General features: G+C 28.5%; 1 protein-coding gene across 2 annotated transcripts in view; it reads left to right on the plus strand.

Moving 5' to 3' along the window:
- The window catches only part of NaCP60E (Na channel protein 60E), a 301,694-nt gene that overhangs the window by 209,167 nt on the left and 71,224 nt on the right, over positions 1 to 21,303 (plus strand). For both annotated transcript variants that reach the window (XM_088199232.1, XM_088199233.1), the window contains one exon: positions 1,072 to 1,280. In XM_088199232.1, the coding sequence (XP_088055358.1) occupies positions 1,072 to 1,280 (209 nt within the window). The remainder of the gene's footprint in view (positions 1 to 1,071; positions 1,281 to 21,303) is intronic.

Genomic DNA, 21,303 nt, shown 5'->3' on the forward strand with positions numbered 1-21,303 from the left:
GTCACCGATAAACATTTAATCCGCAAATATTTTTGGAAGGCGTAAAAATTGTTTTTGCTGTTGAGAAGAGCGACTCATTATCTCGCACAATAAAAAATATTGTATGATTAAAGAATAGCAAAAGTATAATCGAAAACATTGTTATCAAATACTATATAATAAAAACTAGAATATAATTTTATTTTTCATACGCTTCTCATGCGAATTTGCGATTAGGCACTTAAGCGAGTTAACGCCTACCCATGATGTTTACCAATCCAATGTTTTAACCGATTCAATATTTGCGCAGCTCAGTCTTGGGCGTGAATGTTTGATCAAGCTTAGCACTCAATTAGTTAGGCTTAAGTTTAGTACTTCATGCGATAATTGTGCATTAATTGCAGCTCTATTTGCGTTATATATTGGATAGGCAACTGCGTGGGACAAGTTAGGCCAACCGCAAAACAAACCGATCCGACAGATTAATAGTTAAACGCAAACGATTTTCTGATCCAGTTTGAACAAACAAAACCACTGACCAGAATGTTTGTTTAGAGGTAAACCATACACAGTTGTAATAATTTACTTTTGAACAATTCTGTCACTTGCTGTGAGTCTTTTTACAGCCGTCATACACAGACATATCATTGTCACGATTTTTGCTTATCAATACTGTACCATAACAAATATTTAATACATCAAAGATACTCAGTCAATGTTTAAATAAACTTTATGTACCTCAGGAATTCAATTTTGAACTTCCATATTTAATTACAAATGAGGTCTTTATCATTTACTTACTGATCCATTTCTCTTAGGATACATTTAACCGATTGATATTTGTGTTAATAAATTTTATGTGACATGAGTTATTATTTACAGTTTTATGTTTATCAATTATTTTATTTTTAAACTGATATCAAATTTAATATATCTATGTATATTGTCGGTTAATTTAAGTCAGCCGTTAAATTATTTTATTTTTACCCAGATGCTTTATTGCCATTTAAGTTCATTTTTGCTGATTAATCGACGGGTACTAGTTTGAATATAAATATATGTTTAATGTATTTTTTTATTTTATTTTTTCAGACTTTCTGCGTAGTGTCTAAGCGCTTCAGGAAGAACTACATCCATCGTTTCACCGCTACAAGTGCATTTTTCTGGTGGTCGCCATGGTCGTCGATGAGAAGAACTTGTATATTTTTGTGCACCAATCAGTTATTCGATTATGTTGTTATGGCTACCATCTTGCTGAATTGTGTATTTTTGGCTATGTCGGAGACCATCGAAGAAGCAGAGTGAGTACTTTTATCTTACTTTTTTAATAAGCAGCTAAAAATTGATTTTTAATTATATGAAATGGTTCATTATTTACTGTTAACCCTTGCTTTCTGAGATCAAACATTATATATGTTCTTACTTTTAAAAAAAATCCTAATGCAACATCATTATTAAAGTAAGGATCGAATTCATCTTTATAGTAAATAACATATATTTTATCATGTATTGTAATACAAATACATAAATATTTTTATTAAAATCTGAAAAGATTCGACTGCTAAATCTTAGTAAGCGATCAACAACGAAAATGTTGAAATTATTTAAATATACAAATACATTGTATTAAAAGTTTTGAAACTTTGCTATGATAGATAAAATATATGAAAAAAAGACTGAAATAATTTATTCATAAAAATGTATATTTACTATTAAACACTGCAAGTTAAATTAATAAAGTTTGAATTAATACAGCTTGAAATTAAATGAAAATCCATTGTTAAATATCAAGGATTACACCTGGACTCCAAGGTTAATTTTAATAAGCACATTTTGAAACTTCGTTTTAACCATCTCTCTGCCATTCCTGCCCTCATGCCTATATTTATTAGCAGTAGTGCTTACTTAAAAAATGTAAATCTTAATTATTCAGGCCCACTACATTGTATGCTTGCTAGGTGTGGAGTAACGCCAGTAATACATTTTTTTCCAAATCTAAGCCAGAATTTTTTTACACTAAAAAAAGAAAACCATATTAAGTATACATATATAACTTCTGCATTATTTATACATTGCCAAAGCTAGGAATAGACTGATTTTAGTTTTTGTATAATATATTTATTAACCCATTTATATTGTTGTATATTTTATTTTCTTTAGTAATAAATGTATTTTTATTTAAAAACACATATTTTATTCATTAAAATATATAAATGATTCATAAATTATTAGCTGTTTGTTTACGAACATTCCCTGTTTTAAATTAGGTCCTATATTTTCATTCAATCGTCCACGGATTGCTTTTTTAAGATCACATTTTCTCGAAATGGCTATTTTATTTATTTGTATTATTATAGAAGGTCGAAAAATCACATATTTCTTCATTGTTTGGAATTGATATTTATCATAAATGACGTTGGCTAGCATTCCAAGTGCTTTTCGACCGTTTTAAGAAAAACCCCAACGCCTCGAAAGTCCCTTCAAAGGGTTAATAATGCCCTTCCGAATCGTAAACAGCTTTTCCGCCCCTCGCAATACATTAAAACATATTTTAGCACACAAAAAAATGAGCGGCGGTCAAAAACACACCCTCATAATTCCAGTTTTTCGTTTTTTTTCGCTCTTAGCCCATTTCTCGAAAGGACCCTCGAAAAGTCGATCGTCCTTTCGAAAGAGAAAGAGAGAAACTTCGCGCGCTCGACACTTACCCGTTAAGTACGGAAAATTTTAAGCAAAAATGAAAAACATGAATAGATTTATATTTGGCCTTTCGTCAAAAGTTAGCCTGGAGGCCATTTTAAAAGTTTCATTTTTTAATGGCACACTTTTTGCCGCCGAGTGCTTTTGAGGTCGCAAAGTATCGATAATGGCGACCAAAAAAGTTTTACTTGCAAACTATTCGTATCACATGATAAACGACGTGTCCACGAATAAAACTTTTCCAACATGTGTACGAAATGACTCATATTTACAGTATTAGCTTTGAGAGCATCTGGTTGCCAAAAACGTTATAATTACAGTTTTCATAAATTATTTTCAACTTTGAGTAAGCCTAATAAATATTAAAGCTATGATACTCATTACAAATATTATAATTTTACTATTGTATAATTTATTTAAATATGTCGCTGTTGTGTCAAAACTGCTAGTGCAAACTTGATTTTTGCTACTTGCTTGAACTTGCCAAACTTGATGTTGGTGGCCAAGTGACGTCACCAAAACATGAAATAACGCGACCTGTGAACTTTTCACTGTTAATATGTTAGATTTGGTGCCAAAAGTAATCGGTTCGGCCTTCACTGTTTTAAAATAACAAGGCCAAATGACGCCGCCAGACCACAATGCGCACCAAAAAGTCACTTTTTGGGCATGTAATGCTCTTTCGTGAATTTATCTCGACCCATATGCGGCAATTTTGCTTATTAACATACCCAGAAAAGTGAAAATGTGCTTTATCAGAGAAGACGATCAACTTCTTACTGCTCTAACACACTAACTGCGTAAAATCTTCGCTGTTCATTGTTTTTAAACTTTAGTTCTTATTGTGTCATTGTAGACTAACACTTGACATTTTGAACAGGCGTGATTCTTGACAGCTGTCTGATTTACGGTGCTTAAAACTCGAATTGGATCAACCAGTATAGCGTAGTTGTTTTCTATTATGAACACGATTCGTGAGCCAAGACAAACAAATTGACACAAAAATTAAAAGTCACGATTATCCCCGATTCTTTAGCTTGAATAAGATTTTTTAAATCAATTTTATTTATTAAATATTTAGGTTTTAAATTTAAATGACGTCTTTTATATTTTAATTTTCGATAAAAATATTTCACTTTTCTATATAAATTATTTTATGGTTCAATCCATTGCATGTAGTTTGAGCATTATAGAAATTTATACATGTTTTTATCATTTATACAAATTTTGAAAATACATTTATTATGATTGCTCCCTTAAGGATAAATGTAGTAAAATTATAATCCTATGTTTATCATTATTATAACAGATATAAGTGTTCTATTTTGGTGAGAAAAATCTAGTTAATAAAATATAATTTCATAAATAAATGTGTCACAGTAAAATATGTACTTGATTCTGTATCTATTTTTAGCCTGTTTAATCCAGAATTGAGTAATGCCTCTCCTTCATCTAACCACACATAGAAATACAGCCTCCCAGACTGCGGCATTGGTAATTTATCAAATTTAGTGCCCGATATGTTTAAGGTTCAAAAGCTCGTTAAACCCTTAACCTACCGCAACTGGATTATTTCGAGCCATTTGTCACGTAGCTCAATTTTTTGGACAATTTATTTTGTAGTTAAAGAGGCAAAACTTATATATTTATTTAATTTTATACATATACGTGTGTACATAATTTTATGAATATGATACCGTTGCTCACTTAGGCATTGACTAATTAGATATAATAGTTGGACTATAGCAGCTGTCTTTTTGAACTGCAAAGAAGTTGATAAAGATGATGAATGAACGCGGGCTAAAAAATCAAATGTACTAAACAAATTAAATTAATTGTGAAGACATTTTTAAATAAATTTATATTTTGAGAGACTGTGATAAAGGTTAAATTTGATATAAATATAGATTGGTTTAATATAATTCCGAGATACGAAATATTAGTATAGCCTTAGATGACAAAAATATAGTTTTATAAAATATTAAATATTGTACAAATTTTTAAGATATTAAAGTGGTAGTATATGAAAAAATAATTAAGTATTTTAATATGTATACATATTTAAATTTGATAAAGATCTTGGGTATGTTGATAAATATTTTTTAAAAATATTAAATTTATATCTAGATAAAACTATAAATATTAATAAACAGTATTTTATGGTCGAATAAAATATACAATTTTACAAGTATTTTATAACCTTTGCAAATATATTTTGCTAGTGGTTTATAATATATTTATACTCAATTAATGAGCTATCTAATTAGTTTAAAATACTCAAAGTGTACTAATATACCTGTTACGGATAAATAAATAGAGGAATATCTTAAATATAAAACCTGAGTACAATTACCATTACATATGTAATAAAATGACTATACGTAGCATACTTATATTTTCTTTTAACCAGCGCATAATTTTTTTCTTACTCAGTTCCATAAGTACGTTTTACAACAATATAACCAGGATAAGTCGAGATATTCCCCTAACAATAAACCCGTCCTCGCATAAAGGTATTTATTGAGATGATGAAAAATTTCATAAAATTTATGGAGAAAAAAAATATTATGGCACGTGAACGCAATATACAAAGATCCCCCATCGAGATATTTACGCGCTCGTGTAAAATTTCTTATTTAATAATAACACTTTATATATGGAAGGCGGAACTCTTTCATTCCCCTTTATATAGATAGACGTATTTCTTGTTTTTTATTTGAGCAAATTTATTTTAACTTGATGTGTAAATTGGCACAATCTGTTAAGTCCAAAAAGAGTCCAGAGAAGCCAACAAATCCCGGTTTAGCGATAAAGAGTCTAGATTTATGTGGGACAATACTGAGAACACATTATTTACGTTGTGAAATAGTTAACGTTAAAAGAAGTATTTATTTTATGTTAAAAAATAATGAAAATTGCTTTCGTGAAATTTCATTTTGCGCTAGTAGTGAAATTTTTTATGATCTTATAAAAAAATATAAATATAAAAGCTGCATCGTTATGATGTCTGTGCGAAATAAGTCGTTTAATACTAGGGTGAACTCTGGTGTCTAAATGGGATTAAGTTGTGTGCAGTGATTCTCAATCTTAGCTACTTTTAATAAATAAATATACATTTATAAAGTATATGTTTGGTATTACCATAAACGTTCATTAAATATTTAAATATTGACTTGAATAAAAATGCTTTATTTAAATATATTATAATATATTAAAATTGTATGTAAATCCCCGTAAGACGGTTTATACAATTATCTAAGCGATACTTCAAAAAGTTGATGGAGCTTAAATGGTAATTAAAAAAAAATAACACCGTATGAATAATTAATTAACGTACAATAAAATATCGCCTTCGTTATAATATTAAATTTAAATATGTTATTTATAACACTTAGACTTTTTTATATTACCCGTTGATTGTCAAAAAATATATATTATTTGGTAACTTACAAAGAATAGTAATATAATAATAATTCATGAAGCATAATTCGTAATAACATCGATTTTGCTAATTTGGATCTCTGAATGAAATTATATCTAATGCTATAATAATATGTTAAGCTTATACGCGTATATTATATTTTTATACCTCTCCTTTGAATTTTTTTACTATTAGTACCTTTCATATTATAAAATATGCAACAATTTTGGATAAAACTTAGTACATATAAAATGGATAATTATGTTAATTTTCAAAGAAGTGAATCAAGTAAATTTCAACTTCTTTAAATTTATTTTATTTTGCTAGTTCAACTAATATATTAATTTTTTTTAATAAATTTTTATTATATTGCAAATGTTAAAAGCATACAAAAATTCACTTCGTAAATATTTTATGTGTGTAATAAAATAGTTACAAAATTAACAAATTTTAAAATTTTAATACAAATAATTAAGAGTCGGTTTTTAGCATAGAGATATTTTTTAAAAGGTTTATCATATTAAATAATATATATTATTGTGATTTAAATATATTTTAACCTTAGAGATATATCAGAAATTAAAGTGTATTTCAAATTAATTATTTGACATATTGCATATTTTTTTATATGTTTTAGATTAGTATACCTGAATTTAAAGATGCTTTTTGCAGCTAATGACCTATGTAAAACTTATGTTCCTTAAACAATTTTATGTCATAGCTGTACTAAACCTTTTGGTTTTTTATGGAAATGTTTCTTGCCTTTTTACGTTTTCGTAAGTCGTCTACTTATTTTCTTAATTGAGATAAACCTACATTACTCAAAATAATAAAAGTTCTTTATACACAACAATAAAAAATTATAACCTTCATTTGCATAAATAAAAGTCTTGGCTTTTTGCATTCTCTTTAGTCGTTAAATACTTTTTTTATTTGGAATGTTCAACTAATATTTTTCTTTAAAAATGGGTAAGACAATAAAAGCAATTTAATATTTACCTTTAGTCTTTAATTAATTATGTTTTTATTTTTAACTTGATGATCCATTTTAATAAAAATTTTCTTTAGCATATTTTTGCTATTTAAATCGACAATTAATTTTAAATTCTGTAGTGATTACGACTTTTACATTAAAGCAAAGGAATTAACAGCGTTAATTAAATTGCAAGTCTCATAAAAGCTTATATGGGGGGGTCTGATCAATCTAATATAAAACTTGTTTTAAAGCAAAAAACAATTTTTTATATATTTTATTTCGATGCAGGTTTAGCTTCAAAACGTTTTTTTATTAGGCACACTTTTTTGTAGGATTTTATCCGACGAAGTTATGATACCTTAAGTTTTTAAATTTGCCACTATTTTAAAAAATCTTTTTTTTTCTTACCAAATATTATGGGGGTGCTTAAAATTTTATTTTTATTCCTGTAACAAATTAAAATGTCAGCTAACAATTTCTTGACCCGTTTATCAGAAAAATGTCAAAGCATATAACACTTTCTTCATTTGAAAATTTCAATACGCTGAACTAGACGCAACGAAAAATTATTATCAGCAATAATAACTAAAATTTTGCTCTCCTAACTTCTACAATGATTGTATTTTGAAGAAACGAACCGCAAATATTAACAAACTCGTTTTGTATTCTTGTTAAAAGGTAATGAACCTACATTTTCTTGTTGTCTTCTTGTGCAACTCGAATTTTTTAAACGTTCTTTGCTAATATTGGACCATAAACAGTTTTATTAATCCAAAAAAATTGAAGTTATGTTAAAATATTAAATCAAGATACCATTTTGTTTGACCATTAATTTCATTTAGAAGCAAATTTTAATTTATCTTGTCAGCTAAAGCTCTTTCATGTATTTTTTTTCCATAAAATTGTATAAATAATTTTGATCAATTAATCAGGCCCCTAATATTGTGAGGCCCGGAACTGCTGCCCCAATTTCCACCCTAACTCTAGCCACAACATTAAAAAACCTTTTTACCGACTTGTGAAAAATCTTATTATTGCAACTTGTGATTAACCTTTTTTGCGATCTGTGAATAGCCTTATTCAATATATATAAAAAAAATACATTTTTGCTGTTTCTTAGATCGCCCACTTTTTTTTCACCCATGATTTTTGAGATGAAACTATTTTACTGTTTAAGGGTTCCTTTGAAACATAATTTAGAAAGCTCGCTTTTTGCAATTTAGAATTGTGATTAATTTTATTTTTCTTAAATGAAAACTAATTTATTTTACTATTTTTTTAGTCATACTATATTTTATTAAGGTGATTTTTAATCGAATATTACAATTATTTTTCAAGAAAATACTACAAAATATTACTATGCCACTATATTTTATTAATTAAATATCAAATAACACTGCTGGTGGCATTAAATAATAAATAAAACTAAGATTATATATAAAAATATATATATATATAAAATACAGGTAGATGTAGATGTTTATTTTTATTATATTAAGCAGAGATATTTACATATCTACGCTTTAAAAACAAATCATATTATATAACAAATCATACTGCTGATTCAGTTTACACTTTTATACACACGAGCAATGGTTAATAAAATACGCTCGGTTAAATTTAATCCGATTAAAAACATTATTCCATATCGCACTTTTTAATTCCATCATTATAAGAAGTAACCAAATATATCAAGAAAATACTCAGTTTTTTGCCTCGCCGTGTAAAATAACGGCCGTTAATCCTATTATCCGATTTTTTACGTTTTTATAAGCGTTTTACTTAAATATTATCATATTGGAACGTTTAACTGGGGCGGTTAATCACGAGGAATTATCTCTCAGCACGGAAGAGCCCGTTTGTAGGTGTAGCAAAAAACAATAACGAACTTCCTTTCGAAAGTGTAAGTAATTCAAAACAGCCACTAAGGCGAACGAGTAAATTTATTCCGCTGATTACGCCAGAAGTGTAGGTATTTCCGTCTTGGATCTGATAATGCAGAGGAATTAGACGACTTTCTTGCCGGCACGAAGGCGCAAGGTAATACACGTTTCACTTAAACGGAGATTAGTGTTGTTCTTTGGCGCGGACGTCACATTACTTAATTGAATAAACTATTTTAATACAAATGATACTGTTTCTAGCTAATAATTTACTATTGACGATGTTTTAAATCAAATTATTATTTGCCAACAAATATAGATGCTCCGTTCGTGACATTACGAGAGAGGCATTTATCTCTCTAGTCAATTCCTGTCACATTGAGCGACTGTCCTTCTGACTTATTTATTATCATGGAAAGGCAAAGCGAGTTGGGAATTAAAGCCGTATGAAACGAAAAGGCAAATTGCTATGATTCAAAGGGATTCTGGGAATAAACACAGCTGCGCCTTTATCTGCCAGTAAGGATCGTTGCCTCAATCACGTGTGTTCAATTCTTTTACAACTAACCGCGTTCTTTTGCACAATTTTAATGATCTGAATTTCTGAGTAAGAAGTATAATAACCAACCTTGAGATTTTGTGTTATGTTAATCTACTTAAATTTGGGAAATTAAAAACTCGGCTGAATCATTTATTTTATGCATTGAATAAATCGAGGAACTGCATCTTAAAGCAAAAAGTACTGCTAGTTTCTGAAGCCACCTTACGATCTTAAAATGGGTGACTTATATTTCAATTACTTCAAAATTTAAATTTATTTTTCAATGAAAAAATGTAACCGTTCTGTTTAAGCCAATACTTTTTATAATATCTTAGCGAAAATAACAAGCGTTCCTCATTTTATTTGTTATTGTAAACTAGAATGAAAAATGCTAAAAACGTTTTTATTGTACATCAAATCTTTTCATAAATAAATATCTTGTCCTTGATTGCTTTGTTGTCTATAGTAAAAATTAATTACCTTTTTAAAGGGATAATACACGATAAAATATACGGTAGTTACATTATAATTATTAATATAATATTTCATTTATCTGATATTATAATCAAAAGTAATTATATTCTAAATTTATAAGTGCATCAAAAATAAAAATAATTCAATACAATTTACTCTAAAAATAAGTTTAGTTAAAGACGCAGAACCTTAATTCATAATAAATTATGTAGCACAAAATTCATTTTTATATTATCAGATAGTTTTAAGGAAAAAATACAGGATTTTTTTTATATAACTATGCATCAAAAGTTTGTCTTAAGCAATTTATATTGTCTAAGATAAACATTTTTAGTTGGACTAGATTAGAATACATTATACCGTAGCTTAACTCAGCCTTACTTAATTTTTTAAATGAACACATTTTTTTCTTTAAAAAAATGTTATAAAATTGCGGTAGGGTTGTAAACCTTTGCCCATTTTTTTATATATTATTATTTTATATATTAAAATTACTTTTATATATTCAGGTTTTAATTTGTGTACCTAATTTAATATTAAAAAATGTTTTGTATCTTTGAACTAAACTTGCTTTTTTAAAACACTGTTTTAAATTATTTTTAATTTTAAATTTTGCCACACAATTCTCAATAATATTTTTTTACTTTTATTTAAAAAAATTCTAACAACTATTTATCGAATATAAAAGACAATTTTTTTTATCTTACAATTTCTTTCGTTGTATGCTCAAATTTAATAAAATCTAAAATACGTGGTAGAATTTTTCGCGTGCTTTTTTTGTACAGAAATTAATAAATTAAAATATAAAATGTAAACCTAACTTAACTTTTCCCAATTATTTTTATTTTATACATTGAAAATTACTTTTATATTTACAAGTTTTTAATTTGTGCACTTATTTAACATTAAATAGCTTAATTTAATATTGAACTGTTTAAAATTTTTTTTAATTTTAAATATTGCCACACTTAAAATTTTAAATAATATTTTTCTACTTTTATTAAAAAAATTATAATAACTTTTTATCGAATACAAGATATAGCAATTTTTTTAACGTGCAATTTTAAATATTAAAAAAAAATCTAAAAAGTGTTTTTGAATTTTTTGCGTGCTTTTGCCCTCGCGGTTTTGTTTTTTTATACAATATTTATTTAATAATAACCCAACGGACTAAAATTAGTGAAACACAATTAACAACATTTAAATCAGTGACATCTATTTTATTACTTAAAAACAAATATTACAGTTTACAATCAATAAATGTCACTACCCATAAGTTAGCTCGATTATTGTTTTTATTATTCATCACAATATTCATTCGTGAGAATAGAAAAATCTAAAAAATCACCAATTCCGATCTTCCAGATTTAAGCTCCTAGTCTTTTAAGTATTAGTTACTGATTTCTATTACTAATCTAACGTGCTAAGCATATGTGACAATGTGTACAAATTTACATTGAATTTATGTATAGTTAAAAACTTATTAATTTCTGTAGAATATTAATATTTATAAGTTCAATTGATATATAATTTTACTTCAATTTTAAGTGTAATTATAATAAAACTATTTCTTTGAAGACGTAAATTAACAATTAATTATGTTTATGTTTTTAAATATCCTCCCATAATTTACGTTGAGAAAAAGTGACGAAAAACTACTTACTTACAATTTTATCAAGTACATGTATTTTCCGTTTTATAGTATAAACGAGAAAACATAAAGTAAAATTATAGACATCATATAGATTTCTAAATTTTTCTTACATTTAAAAAATATTATATTGCAAAAGACAATAAGCTAAAAAAAATTAATTGTTACGTGTTTTCAGACTGAAATATTATTCAAATAAAAAATATATTTTTTGCACGTATAGAATCTCATAATAACTCTGTCTCAAATACATTTCGAAAACAATATTTCTTATATTCAGACACGAAATTAGCAAATATACTATATTTGGAAAATCTATAAATACGATTATTATATTTACAATGAAGTTCCAAAAAAATTCAATAGCCTTTTTTTAACCTTCGGTAATTTACATAAATAATAGCTATATTTAATATAATAAAAAAGCTTGTGTTTTTGTTGTACGTGTTCTTGACATTGGGTTATTTTTTTATATCAAGTATATAATAGGAAGCTTAAAAAATCGAATACTTATTAAAAATAAACCTGACGATTCTTAAACACATGTTTGCTGAAACGTCGTGAACATTGCTTATAAAAAAGCGTCGAGATATTTTTTTTATATTAAATTTCTTTATTAATAAATTTATAAAGGAATACTAAATAATTTAGTTCGGTGGTGCTTGAGAATAGGTTAAAGTTTAACATATTTTTTAACCTTTGAATCTGGTTTCAGAATCTGCGTTTTTGTTTAATACAGATCTTATTAAACTCTTTAGCGTAATTAACGACCCGTGGTAGATTTAAATCTATAAATATTGGCAACGTCGTCATTCTGTGGAATGCATAATCTAGGGAAGCTGAATTTGATACCTGTTTGGTGAATATTTAAGCTCAATGTACTTTCTACTAACTATAGCACAGTCGTGATGTAATGTTAATTTTATTCCATATAGACAGATTTTTAACAGACAATTGATCAATAAATAAATTGTCGGTATCTTACTATCGCGAGGTACCGTAGCTAATATTTGCTGCACAGGTGGTGAATATATAACTATATTGTTTTATAAAAGTACTGTTGTGTTTTTTTTGCGTCTATTCACGCGATCACTCGATTCGGTGTGAAATATTCAACTATGGATTATATCGCGTTTTAAAACTGTTTCCGTGTCACAAATTGCATTTTTTATGACACACGTCGCTTTCATATACCGCAGGCAATCCCTCGGTGGCATACTCTCTTTTTTCTTATCATATCATATCCCAAGAAGAACACATGCGATATTCACATCGTGGAATGATATGAAAAAATCTGCCTTATTTTACACTAATAATTTTACAGTTCGCCAGGGACGAACCAGTGCTATAATCCGTCCTTTCTTTTGTTCAAAAATAAACGACGAGCTTTATCGTTCATTTATTATAACCAGCCGCAGACAAGACCCCAAATGACCTCTTTCAGTACCTCGCAAATCCCCGAAATCTCACGAAGGCCTCTAAAGACAAAAAGCCTGGAAGTGGAAACTCGGATATAAAACCTCTATCGGATTTAATAAAAATCAATCTTGTACGAAAGCAACAAGAATATCGACGGTAAAGTAAAAACACTTAAGGCGCTCGTTTTTCATGGAGAAAATTCCCGAGACAAGCTGTTGGTTGGCCTCGTGAGCAAAACATGGCGGAGAAGATGAATTAATCATTTTTGCACTTTCTCCTGGGTGTTTGTCTATCAATTTTCGACGATCTATTGTTCTCTGGAAATCACAGACGACTAGAAAAACAGTTTTTTCCCAGAAGGCACAACCCTAAGCCTTTGTTTATCGCTTATTGTGCACAGATAAAAGAGGAATGCCTTGATCCGATACTTAACTAACGGAAAATGGTACTTGCGAATACACATATGTATACAAGGTGTCTCATAAATATATTTACTTACTAACATCTAAATTAAATTAATTGCTACAATTAACAAACTTAGTTCAGTCGTGGATCGAATAATTAATGCAATTCACAGTTGTATATTAGAGAGGCGATTGAGAATAGAGAATATTCTTCTAATGCCTTTGAATAAAAACGTGCATCTTATCTAAAGCATAATTTAAAATATTGAATACCGCTAATGAGAAGGTAGCGGCTTTGAGTGTAGAAATGAGCGAGAAAGCAAAAGAAACACACGTGCTAGAAAAAAAAATCTTTTCATAACGAAACAGACGAAAAAACTTTTTCTAATTATGCAAAGCATACCCTTGAACGTTTTTGAGGGTGAAACGGAAAGAAATAATGAGTTATTTGAAATAAAATTCCCGCTACACGTGCCATGTGCCAAGTTTTTTTTGTGTCACAGAAAGAAAGTTTTATGAAAAAAAGTTTATTAATAACTCTATTCTATGAGTTTTATCTTGTAATTAAATAAGATATAACTGAATTATAATTATAAATTTTATATTAAAATATGGAGGAAATTATTATGAAAAGTTTAACATTATGTTATATATTTGGCATGTAGCACAAAGGCTATGTTAAATAGCGAATTGTGAACGCGAGACTATCTCTGCATAGTTATTTTCGTATTCTGGTGCAACGGGAGAGGAAAAGCACGTAGATAGTGAAATATTTAAAAGATTGTGCTTGCAGAAGAGTTTAACTATTCGAAAACAGATTTTATGCATTATGTAGAATAATGAATAAAATATAGTGTTAAACAAAAATGAATTTAACTCTTAATTGCAAAAATTTTAATGATATGCCTTTGTATTTTTTAAGGTACCTTAATGGTAAAAGCATAATATACTATATGCTATTCCAATAGAGTAACTCGTTGACAATTCCCACATTAAACGTATATTCTCCTTTATAAAATGTCGCATCACGTTTCAAAGCTATGTAGTGAACAATATACAAAGCTGAAATACACCTCTAATACTTTCCTCAAGTATCGTTAATAAATATTTTTATTTTATTTTAAAATAACTTACATATAGGATATCCACTTATGAAGTATTTTTATACCATATTTTTATAACTTAGTTTGGTTTCAATCAATTTTATATCATATATGTATTTGTCTAATATCGTAACATTTTTTCAGTTAAATCAGGAAATTATAGGAAAACCTGTTTTATGATTAATAATCAGAATTGCTATAATATAGTAATCTCTATTTTTCTCATATATAAACGACATATTTAAATCAACCAAGAATACATCAAATATTTATTAAAATATCAATTAATTTACATAATCAATCAATCAATTACTGTTATATTTTATAAAATCAAATACGTTTAATTGCACGCAATTAAGAAAGCATATGAAATTTACAGTAGATTAAAAAAAATGCTACAAATATATTTTAACTGTGTTTAGATTTATAATTAATTACGCATTGAGTAACCTCTATTTTTGTATTTTTTTTATTTAAATTGTTTGCAAGTATTGTAATGCTTGCATTTCACTCTCTGGAAGTTGTCCAAACCAAAGTTCAACTGAAGTCGGCCGAGGTCACCGACTTCCGAGTAGCGGCCACACTGCCACAAATTTCATATACCGTCCGCACGGCGGCTGCTGTCACGTACAGCCGGCATATTTGCGCCCGATCAAAAAATGTGCCAAATAAATGCAATTTTTAAATTGTCATATTATTAAAATTACGCTACTGATAATTATAAAAGTTTGTGTGGGCACTCACCAATACAATATCAGTGAAAAGTTTTCGGTCGTAAATATTTATTTTACGCAAAATCTTTGTCGGCTTTTGCAAAATGCCATAAGGCATAAAAAGTATACTTCAGAATACAAACACCACATCTGTGACTATCCTAGAATTTGTCGCCATCGATTCTAAATAAGAATTCGTTATGGTGTCACATTTATATAAACCGATCTAGGAAAATACATAAGAATATTCAAAAAGATTTTTTTTAACAAAATCAAGTACCACTAATTATTTTTTAATTAATTTATTTTATTGAAAAAAATATAATAACGATATCTGTTAGAAGAATATACTATCAAAAATATAATTAATCCCTTTTCGTGCCCTAAAATATTCAAAGATGTCAGTAAGAGTCTGTTGAAGTCCCTGATAAGCATGTGGTATTATAACTTGACCACGTGATCACGATACAGCGCTCGTCATACGTGTTGACCATAGGACGCCTACGCGCATAATGAAATTGAACCGAGTTACTCGTTTTATCTCAGTTTGCGAAAAACCATATCATTATCTCTCTCACTCTCGTCACCTAACACGCAAGAGAGCGAAAGGGGAAGTATCTCACCACTCGCGCTTGAAAGGGCAGCTCCGACTTTGGTTCCTTTGACTTCGGTCCGTTTGCCGACAATGTTCGGCTGAATTACCGACTGAATTACCCCCACTTTACTTCCTGTTCTCAGTAACCTCAAACAATTTCCGAGAAATTTTAGAGCGGGCAGAACCGAGCTCGACCGAAGTAACCCCGAATTAACCCACTATATTCTCCGTCCTTGGCCAACCTTGGCCAGCTTCCAGAAAGTGTAGTGCAGGCATAAGATTTACAGTTTTAATATTAGACGATAACTTGTACAAATATGAACTTACAAGGTAGCGCATAATTATCTCTCCCATTTTAAAGGGATTTTAAAAATGAACAAAACTACTAATAAAAAAAATGTACATCTTTTTTAAAAGAACATAGAAACAGTTTTGTTTAATGTGATTTAAAAATAAAACAATACAAATAGTGACAGTTTTGGAAAATAAATATCTGAAAACATTTCAGGAATTTATCTTCTATTCTAAATCATTTCAGTTTCAGTTCTTTTCTTAAGTTTTTATGAGATAAAAGACAGTGTTTGAAAACCTTTTTTTATATGTATCCCCAAAAGAAAAAATCATATGGGTTTAAATCTAAGCACAGTGTCAGCCACCTTAAGTCTGTCCTTAAAAAAATCAGAAGCCAAAGAAAAACGTTTATTACTCTTAAATTAATTTTTAGGCTAATATAATTTTGTAAGGATAAAATTTTAAATGAGGCTGCAGAATCTTTCCTAATCTCTGACTAAAATTTTTTACTGCTTTCACCTTTTTTCCGTTTTAACATTTTTTTTTACTTTAGATACAGGTACATATTTCTGGTTCAGTTATATTTTTATTATGTGTAATATAATTCATTTTGAGGAGCGATTTTTTATTTATTATGCATTTTTATATATAAAACTCTTTAGGGCTACTTAGTCTGAGACGCTAAAAACTGCGCTTTTCTGATCATTAAACTTATGTAGTTTTGTTATAGTATTTTATAAACCGCTAATATGTTTGATCTAATTATTGTAATATTTATAAAAATTAACAATAACAATATGACGTTTTACATAATTTAAATTTAATATATTTTTATTGAAATAGACATCGTGTCATAGATGTACAAGTTCAACGCCAAATTACGTCAATCTCTCTGAGTCAGCTGGCAAGTAATTAATCACTTGCTTATCGACCAGTGGTTTGTACGATGTTTATGTTTTACTTCTGCTTATAATGTGTCATCTTATGCTCTTTGCATTCTGCTTATAACATGTCATCTTTTGTCCGATAACGTAACGTTATAAATCTCAAATTATAATGTGCATAATGATTATTATAATTTCTGACGAAAATACAAGTATCGCAATGTCAAACAAAATAGTTTTAAAAGTTATTTTAATGTATATTTTACATTTTTAACTACCTGAGCAAAGCCGGATGATATAGCTAGATAAAAAAGCTTATAAAATTTATGACGTCGTTTAATTAATATCTGAACACGGAAAACTTCAGCGCCCCTTTCATTATTAAATGCAATCCATTTCCATCCGTAGTTTGTTAATTGAACGGGCGATTAAGGACGTTCGTGAGATAACCAGAAGCGAAAATATTTTTTATTCACCACATTCGTATACCGATCACTCAGCCGCTGGAGTAAAAAGTGATATTGAAGTAAGAGGGAAAGAGACAGAGCAAAAAATCTCAACGGGATTGGCCATTATTCATTCAGAGCGTTCCGATTCCGGTTAGCTAAGATTAAAACAAATTCACAGATCCGCGAAGTTTCCATTGCCATCTTCATTTTCGAAAGGTTTTTGAGAGAATACATTACACATCTGGCAGAATGCCTAGAGCTTTTTCCCCGCCATTGGATAATTTTAAATTAGCCCTAAGCACGCGAGGAAAAGATAAGAAGAATAAAATGTACTGCGATTTTTTACATAATTTGTGTGATTTTCATAATATGTATTATTATAATTATTACATATTAAATACACATTTTTTGGTACAATGTATTGTGATACACATTTTATTTTGTTGTTAAACATTTTATTAATTGCCTAAATTGGCAAGTACAACATGTGTAGTAAATAAATGATTAACCCTTTGAGTAATGAGTTAATTTATACACATTTGTTAATTTGTTAGTAAAAATCTGGGAGTCAGTTAATTTTACGTATTTATTTTGGTTGTTGTTTATTGATTATTATTTATATCCCATTTATAGTAAATTACAAAAAAACAGTATTTCTCAAAATTTAATTGCTTTCATTTATTCTACTACTTTTTTGTATTAGTGTGTTTTAATCATTTATTTCAACACATTTCTAATATTAAATTTTAATTATTTATTTTATATATATTTTATATACTTTTCGGCTTTTGTGGATTTTTTTATATCAATTCAGAAGCTCTTAGTACATTTTTTTTAATTAATATAACATATTTTTTGTTAATTTATTGATATTGTTTTCCACAAAAATCTCAAAAAAGAGCTCAAGACTAAACTCTGATTGAGCTCTCACTAGTTGTAGTGCAAATCGCCACATATTACACCATTAAAATTTAGTGAAAATCAGCCGCTTCCACTTGAATCGTCATATCTAGTACAGCCAAAGCTTTTTTTTTTTTTAAAAAAGTGCCGGAACTCACTTCTTGTCAAGCGTTTTGTTAAAAAAAAATTATATTAAATATCATTCATATTAAATTTAAAGCAAATTTTTCTATGCCAAATAATAAAAAATTAAACAAATTTTATTCAAACCGAAATCAAAATGTATTCAAACCGAATTTTGATCAATAGGAGGGCGCAAAAACAATTATCACTTCTCAGAAGTCGAAAATTTGCGACAAAAGCAATAAAATCGTGTCGGCGCCGTCGCAGAGGGAACGCTCGGCAACGAGCGTTCCCTCTGCGACGGCGACGGCACGATTTTATTGCTTTTGACGTGAATTTTTTGACTTCTGAGAAGGGATAATTGTTTTTTGTGCTCTCCTATTGGTCAAAATTTGGTTTAGATGTTCTTTATTTAATTCTTACTCATTCAAAATCATAATATTGTAAAAATGTTGTAAATTAAATTATAGCTTCTTATCTTTCCATATTTTGTATCTATACTTTACATAGCTTCTTTTCATACCAATATTTTCTGTCGTCGTTTCTGTTATTGTTTTGATCCTTTTTTAGTGGGATCGGCGATTGAGAAGTAACCGAAATTTTATTTCATTTTTAAACTTAGAGTTAAACTACGTTTTGTTACCCAAATTGCCAAAGTTTCTTAAGCAATAAAAATACTGTAAAAAAATGTGCCGGAACGCCGTTCCACCGCGTACATGACAAAAAAGCCAATAAATGACCTTAAATGACCATGCATATATTTGAGCTCATAGATGGCCAGAGTTTTTTTTATAAAGAGTGACGACAATATAAATATCATAGCATCAATTTATTGCACAAATTTATACCGTCGCAATTTCAATTGTTTAATATTTATTTTATTATAAGATACGTTAGCTATGTAATTATCCTGTATATTATAAACATAATTATAGTAGTTCTTGATTTGTATACGCTTCTTAGAGTGTGGGTTCTGGTATATGCGATATTTTATAGACTTTCTGCTAGCAGCTTTGCCAATTGGTGAACGGTTTTATCATGGCCATTTAGGCCGAAACAGTATACGCCTCCTTTTGCTACGCAAATGGACAAAAACAGCAACTATTGCAATATTTTTCAGTTGGCTTACAAGAAATAACTCTTTTATACGCGTTTAATGAAGACAGTAGCGTAAAAACCTCGACTAGTACATTAGGTGATGCAGTGTTTAAAATAACAATAATTTTTAATCTAGCGATTTCAGTTTCTGTGCTACAATTACGATTACAATTTCTCATGTGTGTTAAATCATACAGCATATTTTTTACCTTATATGCTTTAATGTGAAACTATATAGAATCTCCCACAGTATACATTAACTTTTTATGTTTCTATGGAAAGTAGCTATGTTTTTTCATAAAAAATTGAATTAATTTAGAACAAATTTAATAAGTGCGTATATTTACATATAATTAGATAGTTATTAAAAATAAAATATGATGATCTTAAATAATAAATATTTTTATCACATTTTTCTCAATGATTTTTAACAAGGATGCGTTTTTTTATTTTTTTTAATATTAGCTATTCTAAATGAAATAGCTAATATTTAAACTAAGACAATATAATTTATTAAATAAGTTTCTGGTCGATATAATAAAAACTACAGCAGTTATCATGTCCTAAAATTTGGCCATATTTCACAATAATTTAAATTTGATTATGATTTTTTGACTAGACATATTGTAAATTTGACAAAAATCACATCATCCACCAAATCTTGTTCTATTTACTAATTACTGAATGACTTAAAATAAATTTAAAAATATACCGCAAATCAGTAGTAGCTTTTGAAAATTATGAACAAATGAAAATTTCTGTAATAAAATAACCGACATTTTGTTAACGGTTTTTTTTCATCATCTTTTTTTATAGAATATATATTTAACCGTTACATTTTACTAAATAATATACATATGTGTGACGCATATGCAAAGTTTTATATATTATAATAATGCGTAACAGCAACCGCCTGTCTTTATTTTGTTCCGGAGCCAATGGCGGTAGACTTGAAATCCTTCGTCGTAAATACAAAGTATGAGGATTCGCAGAGTAAGTTTGTAAAGTTATTAGCCAGCAGTAGCTCTGACGATCCTGGACCCGCCAACGTTTATGTACTAACTTTAGGGAAAAGTTGCTTTTGCAGGGTGTTTTCACCAGGATATGTCATCTGCAAGAATGGTGCGCGTTGGGGATAATGAAATTTATTTGTTTGCTCGTACATTTATGTACGCGCGTATGTTTGTTCTTGTATTTGTATAGACATAACGTGTTTATTCACGTATCCTCTGATTTATTGCTTATAAGTTTAATTTGGCATGTAAGACGTTAGATAATCTGCATAATTGTGCATAAGATACTAATTTATAAATCAGTGATTCATTCAAGAATCATTATTTAGCATATTTAAGTATATATTTTCAAACCCTATACGAAAAAGCTCTTAACTTTAACACAAAGTCATTAATCAAGCGATCGCTAAAGACTATTAAGCGGAGACTAGACACCTAATTAAGATATTTTACCGCAATTTTTACAGTCTCTTTCACGGTCCATCGCCGTCAGTAAATCTTCCGAAACCTCATAAGTCGACGACCTCTTTTTCCAGAGAGGTCGTAAATTTTTTTAGGGCATTCTACTTCCGATGCGACCGAAAAATATTATAATTTCAAATATGATACCGTCACGTTTTAAGATGCTAAAGGGAGTGTGCGAATAAATTCATACAGTATGCAAATGCGAATTCCAACGCGCCCTT

Source organism: Plectrocnemia conspersa, unplaced genomic scaffold (assembly GCF_051122295.1).
Source record: "Plectrocnemia conspersa isolate PC_06_02 unplaced genomic scaffold, ASM5112229v1 ptg000012l, whole genome shotgun sequence".
Taxonomy (NCBI): Eukaryota; Metazoa; Arthropoda; class Insecta; order Trichoptera; family Polycentropodidae; genus Plectrocnemia; species Plectrocnemia conspersa.